General features: G+C 43.0%; 1 protein-coding gene across 8 annotated transcripts in view; it reads right to left on the reverse strand.

Annotated features, from left to right (window-relative positions):
* Window positions 1-20,701, reverse strand: part of PJA2 (praja ring finger ubiquitin ligase 2) — an 86,893-nt gene that overhangs the window by 8,666 nt on the left and 57,526 nt on the right. For all 8 annotated transcript variants that reach the window (XM_024196945.2, XM_024196943.3, XM_024196948.2 and 5 more), the window contains 2 exons: window positions 14,165-14,350; window positions 11,676-11,787 (listed from right to left, as the gene is read on the reverse strand). In XM_024196945.2, the coding sequence (XP_024052713.1) occupies window positions 11,676-11,787; window positions 14,165-14,350 (298 nt within the window). The remainder of the gene's footprint in view (window positions 1-11,675; window positions 11,788-14,164; window positions 14,351-20,701) is intronic.

The raw sequence follows: 20,701 nt of genomic DNA on the forward strand, positions 1-20,701 counted from the left end.
GTGGAATGACTTTTCACTGAAAAAAGGTAAAGAATCATTAATACACGAACACCTACAAGTATTCTGGTAACAATAAAGAGGACACTGACTGGAGAAAGTGCAATAGATAGAATGGCATGCAAGTTTAAAACCCATCCACTCCCTATAAGGTATTTAATAACCTATGAGCTATTTTTTCTCCTTAAAGAAGCTGTATTTACATTAGCTCCAGACTTGCTTGTAGATGAAGAGCCATCCTGATGCCCTTGATAATGACATAAAACCAGAAAAAGGTTGAGATTTTAGTGAGAGGGGGATCTGAATCCGGACTTTCATAGAGGCTCTGTGAATATGGTATTAGATCCAAATTGTGTCAACACATACATTGTGTCAACACTGGCAACACAATACAGAATTGCTAAATTTGTCCAGCCAAGAGCATAGTCTCCATACCTTTAAAGAATTACTTGAATTTACAAATGAGAATGATAATATCCTACAATGGGATTTTCCAGGAAGCGTAGGGAAGTGATGTATGTACCAGGTATCATAAGTGTCAACCAGTTATTAAAGACATCTATGATTCTTTGAAACATCCTATTGGGCATTTATGTACTGCTGACAAAAATCAATTAGATCAGACTCTTTTGCTTGCCATAACGTTTCAGACAACTAAAACCTAATTTTAAACACTGGTATAGTCCAAGGCAGTGGTTCTCAACTGGCGGCCCAATCAGCACTCAGCTGCGTCCCATGTGACATACTCAGGGCCATACAGGTAGTATATATATTGTGTGGATGTGGCCCACATAAACACAAAGCGCTGCATATGAGACCCACAATGGTAAATAGGTTGAGAACCAGTTGAGAATCCTGTTCTAAGGGAATTGTCTTCCCTCCTGGTCCAATATAAAAATTGACTGGATAGGACTTGTGTTAATCTCAAAGACTAAATCAGAACTTGTTTACAGTCATCCATGATTTACTAAATGGACAGAATGCTCAACAGCTCCCAACAATACTACCATAATTACAGCAGCTCTCTCAGTCAATCAGGCATACAGCCCCCAAGGATTGCCTTTATAGGGTAAATTAAACAGGGGCTCATGCTTTTCTTCCGATAGAAGAGCTTAAGTCTGTTGCATACTAGTAATATAGACAAACTTCTTGTAGGCTCAACACCCCTGGACTTCTGGGTCAGGTATAAACATATGAGTATGAACACATATAGGACAAGATTATCTGGCAAATATAACCAACATAAAGGATTTGCCCTCTCCATGCAGGCTCCCCTATTCTTGTGCAGAGAAGCCATTCAGTTACCTCTGTCCCCCGAGTGGAAAGAAAACCTGTGACTTGGTAAAGGACTAGCACAGGTAAAGCAATTTGTCTCCAATTGAGACATGCTGTCAAGAATCTGGGTAGAGCTGAGTGGTAGGAGGTCTAGAGCAGAGGTATGACTTTTGTTTGGATGGCCCTGACTTCTCATGGGTCTTAGGGACCTAGGTGGCAGGGAACAGAATCACTGCTGATGCTACAACCCCTGTCCCGATTAAATGATTTGAAGAAAAATGTGAAGGGATCCTCATGGGGTTTTTCATCTCCCAGATCTCCTCCCACGGCTATTACCAGGAGAGGATTGAAGAGGCCCATGATCAATATATTAAGGAAGTAAGCTCTAGACAGAGATTTAAATTTTTTTTCATGTGTACCACAACAAACAAGTCTATTGAATTCACCCCTTTGAACTAATGGACTGGTAGTCAAGTGATGTTGCTCCTGCATTTACAGCATCACATACCAGGTACTCACTGCAGCAATTACTTTACAACGGTACATTACACATCCAAAAGCACCATTTAGCACTTCTTTTGTACAATGCAATCTAAGGTTGAGGAGTCTTGGGACATGAGAATTGCCATACTGGGTCAGACCCATTGTCCATATAGCTCAGTATCCTGTCTGACAGTGACTAGCATCAGATGTCCAAAAAAAGGTAAAGAACCCCACAGTAGGCAAATGTGGGATAATCTGCTCCTCACATTAGGTCTCACCCTGATCTCTAACATTTAATCTTTAGCCAATCTCAATCTCTTCCAAATTTTTTATGACCATGCATTATAATTCTGACTAATTATTCTGATATATAGATTATCCAATTCCTTTTGACATTTTGTTAAATTATTGGCCTCAACAATATCCCATGGCAGCAAATTCCATAGTTTAATTACTGATCGAGTAAAAAATTTATTTTTATCTATTTTGAATTTCTCATCTTTTAATTTCATCAAATGTTCCCTTGTTCTTGTGTTATGAGACAAGAGAAAAGTACCTAATTCTCCTTCTCTAGACCATTCATTATTTTACATATTTTTCATGTCCCCTTTTATTCTCTCAAACTTTTCAATCTCTCTTCATATGAGAATTTTTCCCTTCCCTTCATCACTCTTTTTCCTGAACCCCCCATAGTTTTATAATATCCTTCTTGAGATGGGGAGATGGGATTGCACACACACTATTCCAGATGACATTATATCACTGATTTATATAAAAGCATTTAATATTGTTGGTTCTATTCTCAAACCTTTTTCTTATGCACTCTAACTTTTTTTTTTAAAACTGCAGCTGCACATCAAGAACTCTTCACTGAATTAGCTATAATGATGGCCAGGTCGCTTTCTTGAGTAGATACAATTGATTTATAAACCTGTAAGGTGTACGAGTTGTTTAATTTTTTCTTTCCAAAATGCCTTACATTGCATTTATTGACAATGAATTTTGTTTGCCATTTTGTTGTCTTTTCACCTCGTGTATTTAGGTCTCTCTGAAATTTCTCACAGTCCCCAATGGTCCTGACTAGCCTAAATCACTTTATGTTATCTACACGCCTCCCCACTCACTCCCCTCTCCAGATCCTTAATTAAACTACATGGGACCTCAACATCTTATTACGACAGGAATATCAAACAGAACTACACTGTTGAATTTTAGTTTTGACATGAGTAGGCCAACTGCTAAAAGTTTAGAGCAATGCTCTGTATGATGCTATAGAGAAGAGGTCATCTGTTGTCTACCAGAGCAAGATAATTAAGACTGGAAAAATTGCCACCTTTTCTTAAAATGGACTTGAACCAAATCTAAAGCAGAAATATATCCTGCACCACTGTGGTATCAAGGCACAAAAAGAGGTGAAAAAATGTATTTAGAATTAGGGTTAAGCAGAAATAATTTCCGGGCATGAATCCTACCATTACTGAATGTTCCATATTCAGATTGTAAATATGGAGAAATTGCCAATATTCCTAGAACAGTTTGAAATGTATGTATATGAATGTATGATGGCTATCATTATTGTTATTTCATTGGTTGGAGATTAACTTATCTTAATGAGGAACAGCAAAGTAATTTTAAGAGTCCATTAAAAATATTTATTCCCTATGTAGACACTTACAGACTGGCATCAAGTCATACCATAACATGTTAAACTAAATAGATTGAACTCCTTGAGCATCACTGTTTTTTAATCCTTCAATCATTCTTGTGGCTCTTCCCTGAACCCTATCTAATTTATCAGCTTCCTTCTGGAATTGTGGACACCTGAACTGGACTATGGATTCCAGCAGCAGTCACACTGGTGCCAAGTAACATAGTACCTCTCTACTCCTACTCAAGATTCCCCTGTTTATGCATCCCAGGATCACATTAGCTCTTTTGGCCACAGTGTCACACTGGGTGCTCATGTTCAGCTGATTATCCACCATGACTCCCAAATCTTTTTCAGAGTCACTACTTCCCTGGATAGAAAACCCCATCTTGTAAGTATTGGATATTAGGAAACACTATTTCACTAGGAGGGTGGTGAAGCACTGGAATGCGTTACCTAGGGAGGTGGTGGAGTCTCCTTCCTTGGAGGTTTTTAAGGCCCGGCTTGACAAAGCCCTGGCTGGGATGATTTAGTTGGGAATTGGTCCTGCTTTGAGCAGGGGGTTGGACTAGATGACCTCTTGAGGTCCCTTCCAACCCTGATATTCTATGATTCTATGCCCTACATTCTTTGTTCCTAGATGTATATATTTACACTTAGCCCCATTAAAACACATATTGTTTGCTTGTGCCCATTTTACCAAGTGATTCAGGTTGCTCTGTACCAGTAACCTGTCCTCTTCATTATTCACCCCTCCCCCCCCCGATTTGTGTGTCATCTGCAAACTTTATCAGCGATTATGTTGTTTTCTTCCACGTAACTGATAAAAATGTTAAATAGCATGGGACCACGAACTGATCCCTGTGGGATCCCAGTGGAAACAGACATGCTTGATGATGATTCCCCATTTACAGTTACGTTTTGAGAACTAACAGTTAGCCAGTTATTAATCCATTTAATGTGTGCCATGTTAATTTTATATTATTCCAGCTTCTTAATCAATATGTCATGAGGTACTAAGTAACTGTCTTTTCTTCTTCAAGTGGTTGCAGATCAGGTGACTCACAAGCGAATGAGTAGGAGGTGAGATCAGAGTCTATTTATAGAACAACTGCAGAACTACCTTCCCAAAGTTTGTATCTGATCTAGATGCAGCCATGATAACAAAGTGTTTGCTAAAAGTATACACTGAAGACCAGGCAGCAGCCCTGAAATGTCCAATATTGAAACATTATTGAGGAATGTGATCGATGTCATTTGGGCCCTAACTGAATGAGTCTGTAACTTTTGTGGAGGTGTGGCCTGAGCTACTCCATATGCCATCATAATACAGGAAGATAGCCATCTGGAAATCGTCTGTGCAGAGACCCCCTGACCCGTTCTCTGATATGCATAGGAGACAAAAAGATGACATGATGAACTAAATAAAATGCCAATCATTGTCTCACATCCAACACATAAAGATCCTGCTCATTTGCATTTGAATGTGGCTTAGGCAAGAATACTGGTAAATATACTATTTGGTAAAGATGAAACTGTGAAACCACTTCAGACAAAAATTTTGCACTGAAGACCAGGTAGCAGCCCTGCAAATGTCAGACACTGAAACACCATTGAGGAATGTGATCTATGTCACTTGGGCGCTAGTTGAATGAGTCTGTAACTGGAGGTATGACCTGAGCTACTCCATATGCCACCTTAGGGCCACATTACCTTTGAAAAACTGAGTATACAAGGGCTCTGCCCTTAAAGCCTGTGGCTCATTTACTCTTCTTGCAGATGTGACAGCACATTGGGAGTAGGACATTAGAGACAGAGAACAAGATTGCCAAGGGCTCAGATGGAGTAGGACAGCCAGCACAGTATTAAGGTCCCATAAAGGAACCACTTCTTTCACCAGTTGAAAAAGACAAATGATTACTTTTAGAAATTTCACTGACAGGGAGTTTGAGAAAATTGACTATCAGAGGATTGAACACCAAGATCACCGCTAAGTGGACCCTCAAGGAGCTGAGAAACAGACCAGAGGATTGAAGGTGTAACAGATACTCCAAAATGTCCTAGACATGGGTTAGCGTCGGTTGAACCCCACAGTTTAGGAACCAAATTGAAAACCACTTCGACTTATCCAAATAGGTAGCTCTACCAGAGGGTTTTCTACTGTTGAGTAGCACTTGTCTAACAGCTTCCAAACAGTGTTCCTTCTCCTCATCTAGCCATGCAGCTTCCATGCCATGAGGTGTAGACTTCTCAGTGCTGGATACCAAACTCAACCGTGGTGCTGAGTCAGTTGATAAGTATAAAGAGGAAGAAACATTGGAGCTGGGGTCAAACAGATAGACTGACGAGGTCAGGGAACTAACATTGTCTCAGCCAAGCTGATGCAATGAGAATTTGTTTGGTATGATCCAGCTTCAGTTTGAGAATAAACTGAGGAACAAGTGAGATTGGGGGAAAGACATACATGAGTGCCGATCCTCAGTTCAGACGGAAGGCATTGGTTAAGGAGCCTGGATGGAGACATGCTCAAGAACAAAACAAATGACACTTTGTCTTTCATTGCAAACAGGGTGAGAGCCAGGATGCCTCATTCTACAAAGCTGGACCTCTGCACACTGGTCTTCAGAGCCCACTCATGATTCCAGGAGAAATACCTGCTGAGGTGATCAGCTAAGTGATTCTGGACCCCGGGTGAGTGAGTGTCTGTAGGGAATAATGCTCTACTTGATGCAGAACTGCCAACATTTTATTGCCTCCTGAAAAAGCTGTCTGGAATGGGCTTCCTTCCTGCTACATTGCAGTGTTGTTGTTGAGAAGTATGTGAACCGCTGTGTCCTTGTTCTGTATCCAAAAAGCTCTGCACATATTGTAAATGGCTTGAAACTCCAGGATGTTAATTTGAAGGGAAGGTCTTGTTCTGTCAATAAACCTTGAACCTTCAATGTCCCCAGATGTACTCCCTGGTGAAAGGAATCAGTTTCTATGTCCTGACCAGAGGGGGACAGGCAAAGGGAACAACCCTCACTCATATCAATATGATCTGCCCACTACCCTAGGGACTCGAGGACAGGCGGTGCCACAAGCACTATGCAATTCAGTTACTGACAATCCAGGTGATATACCAACTTCAACTAGTCCTGAAGATGAAGGTGTAATCTTGCATGCTGGACCGCATAAATGCATGCCAACATATGGCTTAATCTCAGACATACACATATCATAGTTGAAAGGTGAGAGCAGAAAGACAGGCACAGGCAATGAATTGCTTGAAATTGTTCATAGGTCAGGAATGCACTCGAACTAGATTTTTTGTGTTTGTGTTAATGCTCACTTCCCTTTGTTCAAAATCAGAGCCAAATGATCGAAGAGATGCAAAGTGAATTTGACATGAGAGAGGACTTGATCTCTGGACTTGCCCTTTACTAACCAACCGTCCAGGTACAGAAAAACATGAATTCCTCTTTTTCTGAGATATGCTGCTACTACAGTCATGCATTTGATAAATGTCGAGCCAAGGACAGGCCAAATGGCAACACAGTGTACTGATAATGCTGGCCTGCCACTACAAATCTCAGAAACCACCTGTGACTTGGGAAAATTACCACATGGAAGTAAATGTTCTGAAGATTGAGCGGGGAAAACCACTTGTGGTTCAAAGCAGGGAGAATAGCAGGTAGGTTAACCATACAGAAACTCATGTATCTGATGTACTTGTTGAGATGGAGATTGAGGATAGGTCTCACTCCTCTCTTGGACTTGGGGATCAGGAAGTACTGTGAGTAGAATCCCCTTCCCTGATTCTGAAGGGGAATCTCCTCTATGGCCTACAAAGCCCAAAGAGCTTTCACCTGCTGTAGAAGCACAGACTCATGAGAGGGGTCCCACAAAAGGGATGGTGTAGGAGTGTGGAAGGGGGGATGGAATGGCATTACCCAGTCCCACAGTGCTTAGGACATCCTTGTCCATAGTTATTGACTCCAAAGCCCTGTAGAGGTGGGATAGCCTGTCTCCCCCCACCCCAAATGGAGGGGAGATGACTTGAAAGCTTGATGACTGGAATGTTGACCTCAGAGAGTCACATTGACGGCTTGCCCAAAACAGAAGAAAGACAGGCTGACTGGGTGAAATTGGAACCAGAAGACCTTTTACTTGACTTGTACCCCTTTCTGGAGAAGTCCTGCTGTCTAGTGGGATAATCTGACCTCAAGAACTGCTGAGGATGATATTGATCCTTTTGCTCTTGCCCCATGAAATGAGGTCTTTTTACTGCCGGGGTAAAAAAAAAACAAAACCCCAATGAACACAATGTAGCTTGAGAGTTCTTAAAGGAATGCAGCGTTTCATCAGTTTTCTCTAAAAACAAAAATTGACCGTCAAAGAGTAAGTCCTCAATCATTTTTTGGACCTCAGGAGCTGTATCAGAGTTCTGTAACAACGAAGCCCTTCTCATTGCTACAGCAGATGACATAACTCGAGAGGAAGCATCTGCCATGTCCAAAACTGACTATAGTGACATCTTTGCCTCTAGATGGACTTCTGCAATGAAAGTCTTAAACTCTTCCCCTCAAGGATTCTGGCAACTTATCTGTAAATTTTGCTATCACTTCCCAATTTATAAACTTGTACTTTGACAACTCACATTTGTAAGGACAAGACTGAATATATTTTCCTCTCCAACAACTCCAATCTTTTAGAGTCCTTTTCTTTTGGTGTTGATTTATATCTCCTCTGTCTTAACCTCTCATTTGCCAAAGTTATGACATGAGAGTTAGGCGCTAGATGCAAGTAGAAGTGCTCAAAACCATAGATAGGCACAATTTCTCTTATTAGTGCACTTCGTTGTGGGTGGTAAGGCTACCAGAGTGTTCCTCAGAGAGTCTTTGCAGGTTCCAAAATCACTTCAATTATGGGGAAAGCTACCCTCCCTGGAGCGGAGGACTGGAGAATATTCAGCAGCTTATGGGTGTTCTCCTGAACAACTCAGCCTGAACGCCCAAGGCTGAAGCCATGCACCTCGGGAGGTCCTGATACGATTTAAAATCCTCAAGCATGGGGGAGGAAGAATCTAGCACCTGGAGACGAAGAATAGGAAGAAGCGGAGCCAATGGAATCTCTTGTGGTGCCTGTAACAACAGTTCAAGCTCAATCAGTTCAGCAGGAGTAACCCCTGTCTGTGGCTGCAGCATGCACCGGCGTCGTCATATGCACTGAAGATAGTACCTGCACTGAAAAGCCCTTCAGTACCGAAAAGGTGGGTAACCTCAACTCTGCGCCCTAAACTGGAAGAGGTGCAGAAGAAGGTGTCAACAACGTCAAGTCTTTAATAATTTCACATGGCGCAAAGGACATCGAAGAAGCAACCATCACACCTGAACATTCCTGAATTAGTGGACAGTCAGGAACAGACAGGCAAAACAAGTCTGATACTGCCCAATACGCCAGAGTACAGAGTCAATAGTGCAGACCTCTCACCTCGGTACCAGAGAACAAGTAGACATTCCTGCTCTATCTCATGTACCAGATGAATCACGGTCTTGGTCTGCACTCCTCTTAGAAGGGGAGAAGAAACCTCTCCTACCTCTGGAACGACCCTGGTCCATTTTATGGAATCTCTGTCTAGGAGGACCAGAGGAAGGGAAACAGTCTCTCTTCCTCCTGGAAGAGGAATCCTTACCTGGCCAAACAACAGCCCATGCTGGCTCAGATGCCCACTAAGAGGTCTGGCAATTTGTGGAGGTCTCTAGTGCTGAAGCAGACCTCATGGTCTGCTCCAGAAGGTACTGCTTCAAGTGAAAGCTTCTGGCCATCTTCATTTCTTTGCCTTTCTCTTCTTGAATGTCTTGCAGATTTCTTTAACGTGCCCTTCCCCAACAAGTCTGAGGTCACTATAAGCGTTCGCTACACCACACAACAGTGAAGGCATCACACCAGGCAAAATCCTAACTATTAGTAAACTAAACCTAGGGGTACTACTACACGAACTACAACTAACAACTATATACAGGGGGGAAAAACCCCACAGACAGCAATGTGAAACAAGGTATGAGGTAAAAACCACAACGAGCACTCTGACTCAAGCTCTGGGCAGTGAGAAGAAACTGACGCAGGTATGGGTAGGATCACCGCCTGTACGCTAAGCAAAGTTCTCCAGCTTTGGTGTGCTGGGTGGGTACATACCTGAGTGGAACACATGGTTGCAAACACTTGAAGAAAAACCTCCAATGATAAGAATTCCACAACCTCCCTTGGTAGCCTATTCCAATACTTAACTATCCTTAGATTTAGAAAGTTTTTCCTAATATCTAACCTAAATGTTTCTTGCTGCAGATTAAGCTGATTACTTCTTGTCCTACTTTCAGTAGGCATGAAGGACCACCAATCACTATCCTTTTTATAACAGCACATTTGAAGACTCATCATGTCCCTCTTCAATCTTTTTCTCAATACTGAACACACACAGTTTGTTGTTGTTGTTTTTTTAAAATCCTTTCCTCATTGGTCAGGTTTTCTAAACCTGTTAGAATTTTTGCTGCTCTCCTCTGGAGTCTCTCCCATTTATCCCCATTTTTCTTTATGTGTGAGCACCCAAAACTGGATGCAACACTGCAGATGGGGCCTCCACAGTGCTGAGTGGAACAAAACAATTGCCCCTCGTGTCTTACATATGACACTCCTGTTAAAACACCCCACAATGATATTAGTCTCTTTTGCAACTGCCTTACATTGCTGGCTCATATTACACCCAGTTGTACTATCACCTAGGCAGTTATTCACCCATTTTGTATTTATGCATGGGATTTTTCCTTCTTACGTGTAGTATATTTTACTTCTCTTTATTGAATTTCATCTTGTTGATTTCAGACCAATTCTTCAATTTGTCAAGGTCTTTTGAATTCGAATCCTGTCCTGCAAAGTGCTTGCAATCCCTAACAACTTGGTGCCAAGTGCAAATTTTATAAGCATAGTCTCTATTCCATTATCCAAGTCAAAGAAAGTAATTAGGTTTGTCTGGCTTTATTTGTTCTTGACAAATCCATATTGGCTATTACTTATCATTCGATTATCCTCTAAGTGCTTACAAATTGATTGTTTAATAATTCGTTGCAGTATCTTTCCAGATATAGAAGTTTTCAATTATAAAAGACATGTACTGTATGCCCCTTCCAGTCCTCCTGCAGATCACCCATCCTCAATGAGTTCTCAAAGATAATTGGTAATGGTTCAAAGATTGCTTTAGTACCCTACCATGAATTTTGTGAGGTGCTGCTGACTTGAATACATCTATGTTATATAAACATTCTTTAACCAGTACTTTCTCTATTCTGACTTGTATTCCTTCCTAGTCTTTGTTAATATTAATTGTGTTAAACATCTGGTCACCATTCACCGCTTTTTAATTGAAGACTGAGGCAACACAGTCTTCTTGGTGTCATCCAGTATTAGTTCTCCTTCCCTGCTAAGTAGTAGACCTACACTGTCCTCTGTCTTTCTTTACTCCCAAGGTATTTATAGAACCTCTTCTTACTGTCTCATGACCTTGCTAGGTGTAACTCATTTTGTGCCTTAGCCTTTGTGATTTTGTCCCTACATGTTTGTGGTATTCATTTATATTCATCCTTAGTAATCTGGCCATGTTTCCACCTTTTGTAGGATTCCTTTTTGATTTTCAGGTCATTAAAGAGATCATGATGGAGCCATAATGGCCTCTTACTATTCTTCTTATCTTTCCTTTGCATCAGGATAGTTTGCTGTTGTGCCTGAAATACTGTTTCTTTGAGAAACTGCCAGCTCCTGTGAATTCCTTTTTCCCTTAGATTTTTTTCCCCAATGGAACCTTACCCACTAATTCTCTGATTTTCTACAAAATATTCTTTTTTGAAGTCCACTGGCCTTATTCTGCTGCTCTCCATCCTTCCTTTCTATAGAATCATGAAATCTGTCATTTCATGATCACTTTCACCTAAATGAATGATGCACTAGGAAATGATAACACACTAGCAAGTGCATCTAGCTCACTGTTTCATACTTGTTTAGATCAGCAGAGCTTACAAGAATAAAAAGTAGTAAAAATTTATGTTATTAAAAAGTAAGTCGATATGAATCAATACACACAGGGACCATATCTGTGGAACACACTGGTGCATTACCACTCAAAACAAAATGAAAATTGTCATCTTTAGGCTCCTTTAAGCTAGTCTGGTGATATGGTTTTAGTCATTTTAATGTGTTCCGTTTTTATTTTTACACAGAAGTCAAAACCGTATTTCAATACCTCCATGGCCTGTGCCAAACGCTCCTCCAGTGCCATATATGTTAGAAACTGAGGATCCACATAAGAAATGGCTTGAGCAACTCCTAGGCCATCACCAAATTCATCAAGTAGTCTGAAAACACCAAAAATGCAATATTAGGAAACAGAGCCTCCATTTTAAGTGGAGCCTTAACAATATTCAATTGAAAAATTACTTGATCTGTCAGACAAAAACCAGACAAATCCTAATGAGAGAGACAAGGTGTGTGAGGTAATATCTTTTTACTAAACCAAAGATATTGGTTCAATAAAAAATATTGCCTCACCCTCTTTGTCTCTCTAATATCCTGGGACTGACACAGCTACAACTACACTGCATACAAATCCTAAGGAGTGCATAAAAGCTGGGTTTGTATATGTCAATTAGAGGATGTTTGTGAATCAGTCAGGAGTATGCCCATTTGAAAATTTTATGCTTCATGTCTCTGCATACAGATGTTGAGATAAGTATAGACACACAGTGTCTAGTCTGTTCAAAAACATTTACTTCTATTTTAAGTAAAATTGTGCACTCTGCAATGGAACAACCCCGTATCAGGCTTCTGACACCATTTCTGCATTTATACCTGATGCTTTTCTATATTATGCTCATGAAAAATAAAAGCAATTTATTTTAGAGTTACTTTTTATAATTTCATCAGTATAATTTAGTGACAACGCTTTGATATGAGCAGATACTGCAAGATGCAGGTATCAGCATTTGCTAGGTATAAGGGATATGCTTTCTGTATTCTTACCATCCCTAAAAAATATTACCAATTTTTTTTCCCCAAAAAATTGAGACAAGACTTGGGGTTGTGCCTTTTAGGTCTTCATGATGCTAAGCCACACTCTGAAAGCTCTTGCTCCCTCCCCCAACAAAAAAGTTTATTTCCTGCTTATTTTTCTACATTAGGAACTCAGGTCCTGTCTCGCCTGAAAGAGACTGTGATGTCACCACAACAATAAAAGTGAAAGGTGAACTATTGTAAAGGTAGGACTTGTAATTAGGCTGCTTAAAACTCTGTTTTTGTTCACACGTTTGAACTTAAACACCTACAATTTTTGAATGAAGACTATTTTAAAAATTCAACATCCCACATTTTCAATTAAAGGCTGAAAGTTAACACTGTACTTGTTCACACCTCCCACCCCCACAAAGTGGTCCCTCAGCCAAATCTTGGAAAAAAGACTTGATATTCCTAAGGTTAAAAAAAAAATTGAAAACCAACACACCCCCTACCTTTGTCACCAGATTCAGTTATCTGATAGATTTATATAGTTTAAAGCCAGAAGAAATCATTAGATCATCTAATCTGACTTCCTGTACATCACAGGCCATGGAATTTCATCCAGGTACTCTTGTACTGAGCCCAATGAACTGTGTTTCATTAAAGCATAACTTGTGGTTGGCTGCTTTTCTGGAAAAAATGCTTTAGCCAGTCTCAATTTAGACAGCAAGAAATGGAGAATCCACCACTTCCGTTGGTAGTTTGTTCTACTTGTTAATCTACTTGTTAATCGCCTTCATTGTGAGAAACCGGATACTAATTTTTAACTTGAATTTGTCTGACTGCAGCTTCCAGCCATTGGTTCTTGTAAAGCCTTTCTTTGCTAGATTAAACAGCTCTTTGGCACCCTCTATTTTCTCCCCATAAAGCTACTAATACACTGTAATCAAGTCACCTCTCACTCTCCTTTTGGATAAGCTAAAGAGATTGAACTCCTTAAATCTCTCATTCTAAGACATTTTCTCCAGCCTTCAAATTATTTTTGAGGCTCTTTTCTGCACTCTCTAATTTTTCAACTTTCTTTTTAAAATGTGGATACCAGACTGTATGCAATATTCCAGTATTGGTCTTATCAATGGCATATGGAAGTAAAGTCATCTCCCTACTCCTACTGTAATTATCTTGCTATTTTGCAATATTTCTAAGTAATCTTAACACAGAAATGGAAAGAAACATGTTAAACAGCATCATAAAAATGATTTCTATGTGCATAGCATTGAAAAGAGAAATAAGACAAGGTTTTTAATGCAGATCTAAATCCCTATAATTGCAGAGGAGTAACTACAACATAAAAACCTTTACCAAGATCATATATACTTCAACATTCAATTAGATGCATATTCTTATGTAATCAAAAAATTGTATAACAACATTTATATAGGGGCATTTATCAACCTGGAAATGAATCCAAAATTACAACCCTTGGATCTCCAATACATCAAAACTATCTTACATTTGAACCTGATCAATAGGACACAATGTCTTAGTCTTCTTGTTGGAAGAAACAGCACTTATTGCAAGTTAAGCCTGAAACTGCAGTATCATCGGCTTGTTTAAGCAGTAGAACAATGCTCAATTTGTGGCCTCCTAAATAGAGCACGAAGTGCAAGATGACAGAATAACTAACTACTAATATCGTCTCACACAGAGAACCCATCACTTTTATGCACAGATGCATACCTCCACTCCATGTCTAAGTCTTCACTCATACTGGAGTCATCCTCAAGGTTGTTGTTCCCATCCAACATGAAAAATCCTGGATGCACAAAATGGCTAACTGGATCATTTTCCTCATCACTGCTACTTTCAATTTCTTCATGGTACTGCAGCCAAGGAATCTCTCCCTCCTCCAAAGAGGTCTGTTCCCTACAAACAAATATTAGAAAAGCTGTAACTTAAACAAAATCATTGCTAAAGTAAATGTAAATAATGGAGGATACTTCTTTTACTCTTAAGGGCTGTAAAAGCACCTCTCTCATTCCTAGTCTACACTACGAGTATAGGTTGAATTTTGCAGCATTAGATCGATTTAACCCTGCACCCGTCCACACGATGAAGCCATTTTTGTCGACATAAAGGGCTCTTAAAATTGATTTCTGTACTCCTCCCCGACGAGGGGTTTAGCGCTGAAATCAACCCTGCTGGGTCGAATTTGGGGTAGTGTGGACGCAATTGGACGGTATTGGCCTCCGGGAGCTATTCCAGAGAGCTCCATTGTGACCGCTCTGGACAGCACTCTCAACTCAGATGCACTGGCCAGGTAGACAGGAAAAGCCCCGCGAACTTTTGAATTTCATTTCCTGTCTGGCCAGCGTGGCGAGCTGATCAGCACAGGTGACCATGCAGAGCTCATCAGCACAGGTGACCATGGAGTCCCAGAATCGCAAAAGAGCTCCAGCATGGACCGAACGGGAGGTACTGGATCTGATCGCTGTATGGGGAGACGAAGCCGTGCTATACGAACTCCGTTCCAAAAGACGAAATGCCGGAATATTTGAAAAAATCTCCAAGGGCATGAAGGACAGAGATTGTAACAGGGACCCGCAGCAGTGCCATGTGAAACTTAAGGAGCTCAGGCAAGCCTACCAAAGAACCAGAGAGGTAAACGGCCGCTCCAGGTCAGAGCCCCAGACATGCCGCTTCTATGATGAGCTGCATGCCATTCTAGGGGGTGCCCCTACAACTACCCCACCCCTGTGCTTCCCTCATCCCCCACCCCTCCCGGGCTACCTTGGCAGTTATCCCCCCCATTTGTGTGACGAATAAATAAAGAATGCATGAATTTGAAACAACAATGACTTTATTGCCTCTGCAAGTGGTGATCAAAGGGGGGATGGGAGGGTGGTTGGCTTACAGGGAAGTAGAGTGAACCAAGGGGGCAGGTTTTCATCAAGGAGAAACAAACAATACTTTCACACCGTAGCCTGGTCAGTCATGAAACTGGTTTTCAAAGCTTCTCTGATGCACAGCGCGCCCTGCTGTGCTCTTCTAACCTCCCTGGTGTCTGGCTGAGCGTAATCAGCAGCCAGGCGATTTGCCTCAACCTCCCATCCCGCCATAAACGTCTCCCCCTTACTCTCACAGATATTGTGGAGCACACAGCAAGCAGTAATAACGATGGGAATATCGGTTTCGCTGAGGTCTAACTGAGTCAGTGAGCTTTTAAATGTCCAAAGGCACATTCTACCACCATTATGCACTTGCTCAGCCTATAGTTGAACTGCTCCTTACTACTGTCCAGGCTTCACGAGCCATGGGAGCAAGAGGTAGGCTGGGGTAGGTGCAACCACACGGTGCTGCCGACTGGGAGAGCAGCCTGAGGCAGAAGCCTTCAGCTGGCATGATATTCCAGGCAGGACTGAATCCCCATTAGACGAAACTTAAAGAAGAGAATGACCTGGAGTCATTCCCATTTTTGTCCCCTGTCTGCCCAGGTGCCCCCGACCAACCTAACCAAGGTCGGCCAGGAGCACCCATGGGACGACGACAACGGTTAGCAGTCGTATTGCACCGTCTGCCGTCCGCAAGGCAAGGCAAGGCAAGGCAAGGGGATGCTACTGTGTAGCACTGCAGGAGACATATGGTGACAGTGAGCTGAGCGGGCTCCATGTCTGGTATGTCGTCTGCACGGGTAACCCAGGAAAAAAGGCGAGAAACCATTTTTTGCTGTTGCTTTCAAGGAGGGAGGGAGAGAGAGAGAGAGAGGGGGGGCCTGACGACATGTACCCAGAACCACCCACGACAATGTTTTTGCCCCATCAGGCATTGGGAGCTCAACCAAGAATTCCAATGGGCAGCGGAGACTGCGGGAACTGTGGGATAGCTACCACAGTGCAACTCTCTGAAAGTCGATGCTAGCCTCGGTACTGTGGACGCACACCGCCAACTTAATGCGCTTAGTGGGGAAACACACAATTGACTGTATCAAATTGATTTCTAAAAAAATCGACTTCTATTAAATCGACCTAATTTCGTAGTGTAGACATACCCTCAAACTCAGAAGAACTAGACTCTGAATCCAATGATGTCTGCCAGGATCCTAAGACAATAGCTCCAAGAGGTATCACCTGACCCATTCACCAAAAATCAGGGCCCAGTGACAGCCATAATTCTGTGGTCACGGAATTTGGCTTTTCCCCAAGATGCCACAGAAATCAGCATTTTTACTGCAGAACTTGCTATTTTGTTGCAGACAGAATCAGGCATTTGTCTCCCTGCCCTGCCAGGACCCACTTTCCTGATGAATTTTGCTATCTTTCCCTACAAGAGGGCACTTAACTGGATTACAGTGCATGCTCTTTGAAATGTTCCATGGAACCAGGAAGCAAGGGATTGGTGACCAAGAATAGGAGTCCAGCTTGCAACAGTGGAGCTGGAAAGACTAAATTATAGGCTGGCCAACTGGCCTGTCTGGAGAATAGCACTAAACTGTTCCATTTCCTTTGCTACGGTTAATACAAGGCAGGCAGAGAGAGGCACTCCATTTTCTCACTGGCAGATTTGTATATGTTGTGTAAAATTTACACTTCGATTGTTGCCCCAAAATTTGTACTTGTGTACAGGATCAACAATAGGGGGAAAAAGGGGTACTCTGATCATAACCCTTTTGGACTGATTGTGTGAAGTCTAGTGAGCATAATATACATTTTAAACAAAAAACAACTTAAAATTGTACTACCCCACTGAAAGTACGTATGTCCAGTCATTGGTATACTGGACTGGAGTTAGGAGTCTACCTGGCTTTGTAACTGGACTTGCTGCATGACCACGAGCAAACTTCTTTTTGTCTCTATGCCTAAAACATCCTTCACCTAGGATTAAAACCTGCCTACTCCTAACAGGGATATTATGGAATTAATTTGGGATATTTGTAAAGTGCTTTCAGATCATAATTGCTATAGGAGAGTGAAATGTTATTTCAGAGTTGGATACTTTGTACTAAGGTACAAATACATTTTAGTTTTTTCAACATCTAATACAGTCTGTGTGTCATGCTCACTTTTGGTTTATCTTTTAAATACATTTCACTCCTATTTTGAAAACTGTTGATGGTGTTTCTCTTCATATATTTCCATCCATAACCTGATCGAATAAGGTGCTTATCCTTGGAGAACTGAAATCTACTTTGGTGGACATGTAAAACCTACCAGCTACAAAAACGAGGAGTCCTTGTGACACCTTAGAGACTAACAAATTTATTTGGGGATAAGCTTTCATGGGCTAAAACCCACTTCATCAGATGCATGGAGTGGAAAATACAGAGGCAGGTATAAATACACAGCACATGAAAAGACAGGAGTTGCCTTACCAAGTGGGGGTGGGGTGGGGTCGGTCAGTGCTAATGAGCCAATTCAATTAAGGTGGAAGTGGGCTATTCTCAACAGTTGACAAGAACGGAGGAAAATCACTTTTGTAGTGCTAATGCATTCAATGTAATCAAGGTGGCCCATTTCAAACAGTTGACAAGAAGGTGCGAGTATCAGCAGGGGGAAAATTAGTTTTTGTAGTGACCCATCCACTCCCAGTCTTTATTCAGGCCTAATTTGATGGTGTCCAGTTTGCAAATTAATTCCAGTTCTGCAGTTTCTCGTTGGAATCTGTTTTTGAAGTTTTTTTGTTGAAGAATCGCCACTTTTAAGTCTGTTATTGAGTGTCCAGGGAGAATGAAATCTTCTCCTACTGGTTTTTGAATACTACTATATCAGTATACTATAGTTGTTCCATTGGCAAGTCACTTGTGAAAACAGGCGTGTAATAGTCCGGTGCGGGAGCTGGGCCCTCTCAGGGGCCGTCGGGAGCCAGGCCGCCTCACTACGCGGCCCCAAATCGGTCCTCGGGTTCCGAAAGTCTCGGGGTTCCGCCCCTCAGGCAGGGGCTAAACAAAAGCACAAAGTTAGATCAGCCCAAACGCTAGCTCAGGGCGGGGCCACACACAAGGGTCCGAGGGGCTCAGAACCTTCCTACAGGCTGAGCCAATACCGCTAATAGCTAAGCCCCGGCCCTCATTCAGGGCGGGGCACCTAACACTTAAGGTTAGGGAATTTGGGCGCCAGTCCTTGCCTCAGGGGTTGGGCAAGAACACTAATCTCTGAGCTCAGTCCTTACCTCAGGAGCTGAGCAGTAGTAAGGCAATCAGGGGGAGCCCAGGCCCTTGGTCCGGGCGGGCAATAAACCAGGGGTCAAGGGGCTCAGGTCCTTGCCGTAGGAGCTGAGCCCAAACAAAGTCAGGGGAGCCCAAGCCCTCAATTAGGGCGGGGCAGCGACCAATAGTTCAAGGGGCTCAGGCCCTTGTGGCAGGGACTGAGCAGAAACCAAGTCAGATAGCCCAGGCCCTTAGTCAGGGCGGGGCCGTCAACAAAGTCAGGTAGCCCAGGCCCTTAGTCAGGGCTGGGCAACAAACAATAGTTCAGGGGCTCAGGCCCTTATGGCAGGGGCTGAGCACAAACAAGTTCAGGACGCCCAGGCCCTTAGTCAGGGCGGGGCAACAAACAATAGTTCAGGGGCTCAGGTCCTTGTAGCAGGAGCTGAGCGCTTTGGGGCCGTCCTGGCCCTAGGCAGGGAGGAGGAGAGACTGCCACCCGGCGTGGGGTGGCAGGGGGGAACACAGGCCCACCCACTCCACTGTGTTCCAGCCCGGGGCCCTACCCGTAGCAGTCCGTCTGCCACGGGGTCAGTGGGGATCCTGACCGCAACACACTGACATCGGTTCGGGGTCTGCTATCCCCGGGCCACTTCCCATCTCCTCCTCCTCCATGGGTACCTGCTCATCGCTGGGCTCGGCAGCGGGGTCCCACACCATGGGCTCCTCGTCTCGCTGAGGGCTGTCTAGGTCGGGCCGCTCCTCCGGTCTCGGGTCAGGGGGACGCTCGGGCCGCTCCTCGGGGTACTGCTCTCGGGGCAGGCTCGGTCCGTCGGCGTCCGGGTACCTGGCTCTGGGGAGGCTCGGCCAGTCCGCCTCGGGGTACCTGACTCTGGGGAGGCTCGGCCAGTCCGCCTCGGGGTGCCTGGCTCTGGGGAGGCTCGGCCAGTCCGCGGCAGGATACCTGGCTCGGGGCAGGCGCGGTTTAACAGGAGCCCGAGCAGGAGCGTCTGGCCTCTCCGGCCGCTGGGCTCCAACTGAGTGCTGGGGCCAGGCTTTTATACTTCCTGTCCCACCCCTTGACTTCCGGGGGGTGGGGACAGGTGGCGGTGGCTCCGCCCACTTGGGTGCCTGTTCTGGCTCCTCTCCCTCAGGGGCCGTCGGGAGCCAGGCCAACTCACTACAAGGCGATACATTTAAATGATTCTGAAATCCAAATATTAAGTAGGAGTCAGATGGAGAGCAGAAGGAGAAGCTCCACCCACCATCAACCCAAGAACTACACACTCTTGTTGCCAAAATGAGATGCTTCACAGCTCCAACTGCTAGAAGCAAGCCTAATTAAACAGCTGGCACACATCTCATCGTAGTTTGGCACAAAGTAAAAGGAAAAGCATTGGATTTAGCATCTGCTCACCCTCATTTTTTGCCACAAGCATATAGCTACTTGAGCTAACGGGGGCCAATTTTAGGTCTCCTGATACTGTTTTATCTGCTAGAAGATGGCAAAATATTGCATTTTAAGTTCTGGAGTGACTGCACCTTGATCATCATACTGATTCCTGATTTTTTTTATTAGAAAGGCAGTGACAATTTGGAGAAAGTTCAGAGAAAAATCAACATGAGTGATCAGGAATTATTTAATTAGGATAGTACACAGGGATATAGCCAAGACTAAAGAGGTGAAATCAACAAAGCAAAATTTAGGCTGAATCTCAGGAAAAGCTTTTTTACATGAAAATTTAACCTGTGCAATAATCTCACAAGGTAAGTGGTGGAAACCCTGCAACTTTGGACAACAGGTACTAGGCTGAACAATGCATGACATTGGGTACAATGTGGCATTGAAGGGGAGGGCAGGAGCTGCATAACAGGTGGAGTTACAGAAGAAGCTAATAAGAGTTAACATTTGCCAATTGTTACCACAGAGTTATCCCAACTGGCCTCTAAGGCCTTGCTTAGAGTAGAGAAATAGGTGCCTTCTTCAACCAAGTTAGTTCAACTGAAAACTCCATGTAACATGAACATACACACTCCTTCAGCTTGATTTTAGCAGGTTGAATTATAGGTGAAATTGAGCTAAAAGGTGTAAAACTGTGTCTATATTGGTGTTAAATGAGTTTTTCAATAAATTTGAA

The sequence above is a fragment of the Terrapene carolina genome, unplaced genomic scaffold, assembly GCF_002925995.2.
Source record: "Terrapene carolina triunguis isolate 2854851 unplaced genomic scaffold, T_m_triunguis-2.0 Scaffold69, whole genome shotgun sequence".
Classification (NCBI taxonomy): Eukaryota; Metazoa; Chordata; order Testudines; family Emydidae; genus Terrapene; species Terrapene triunguis.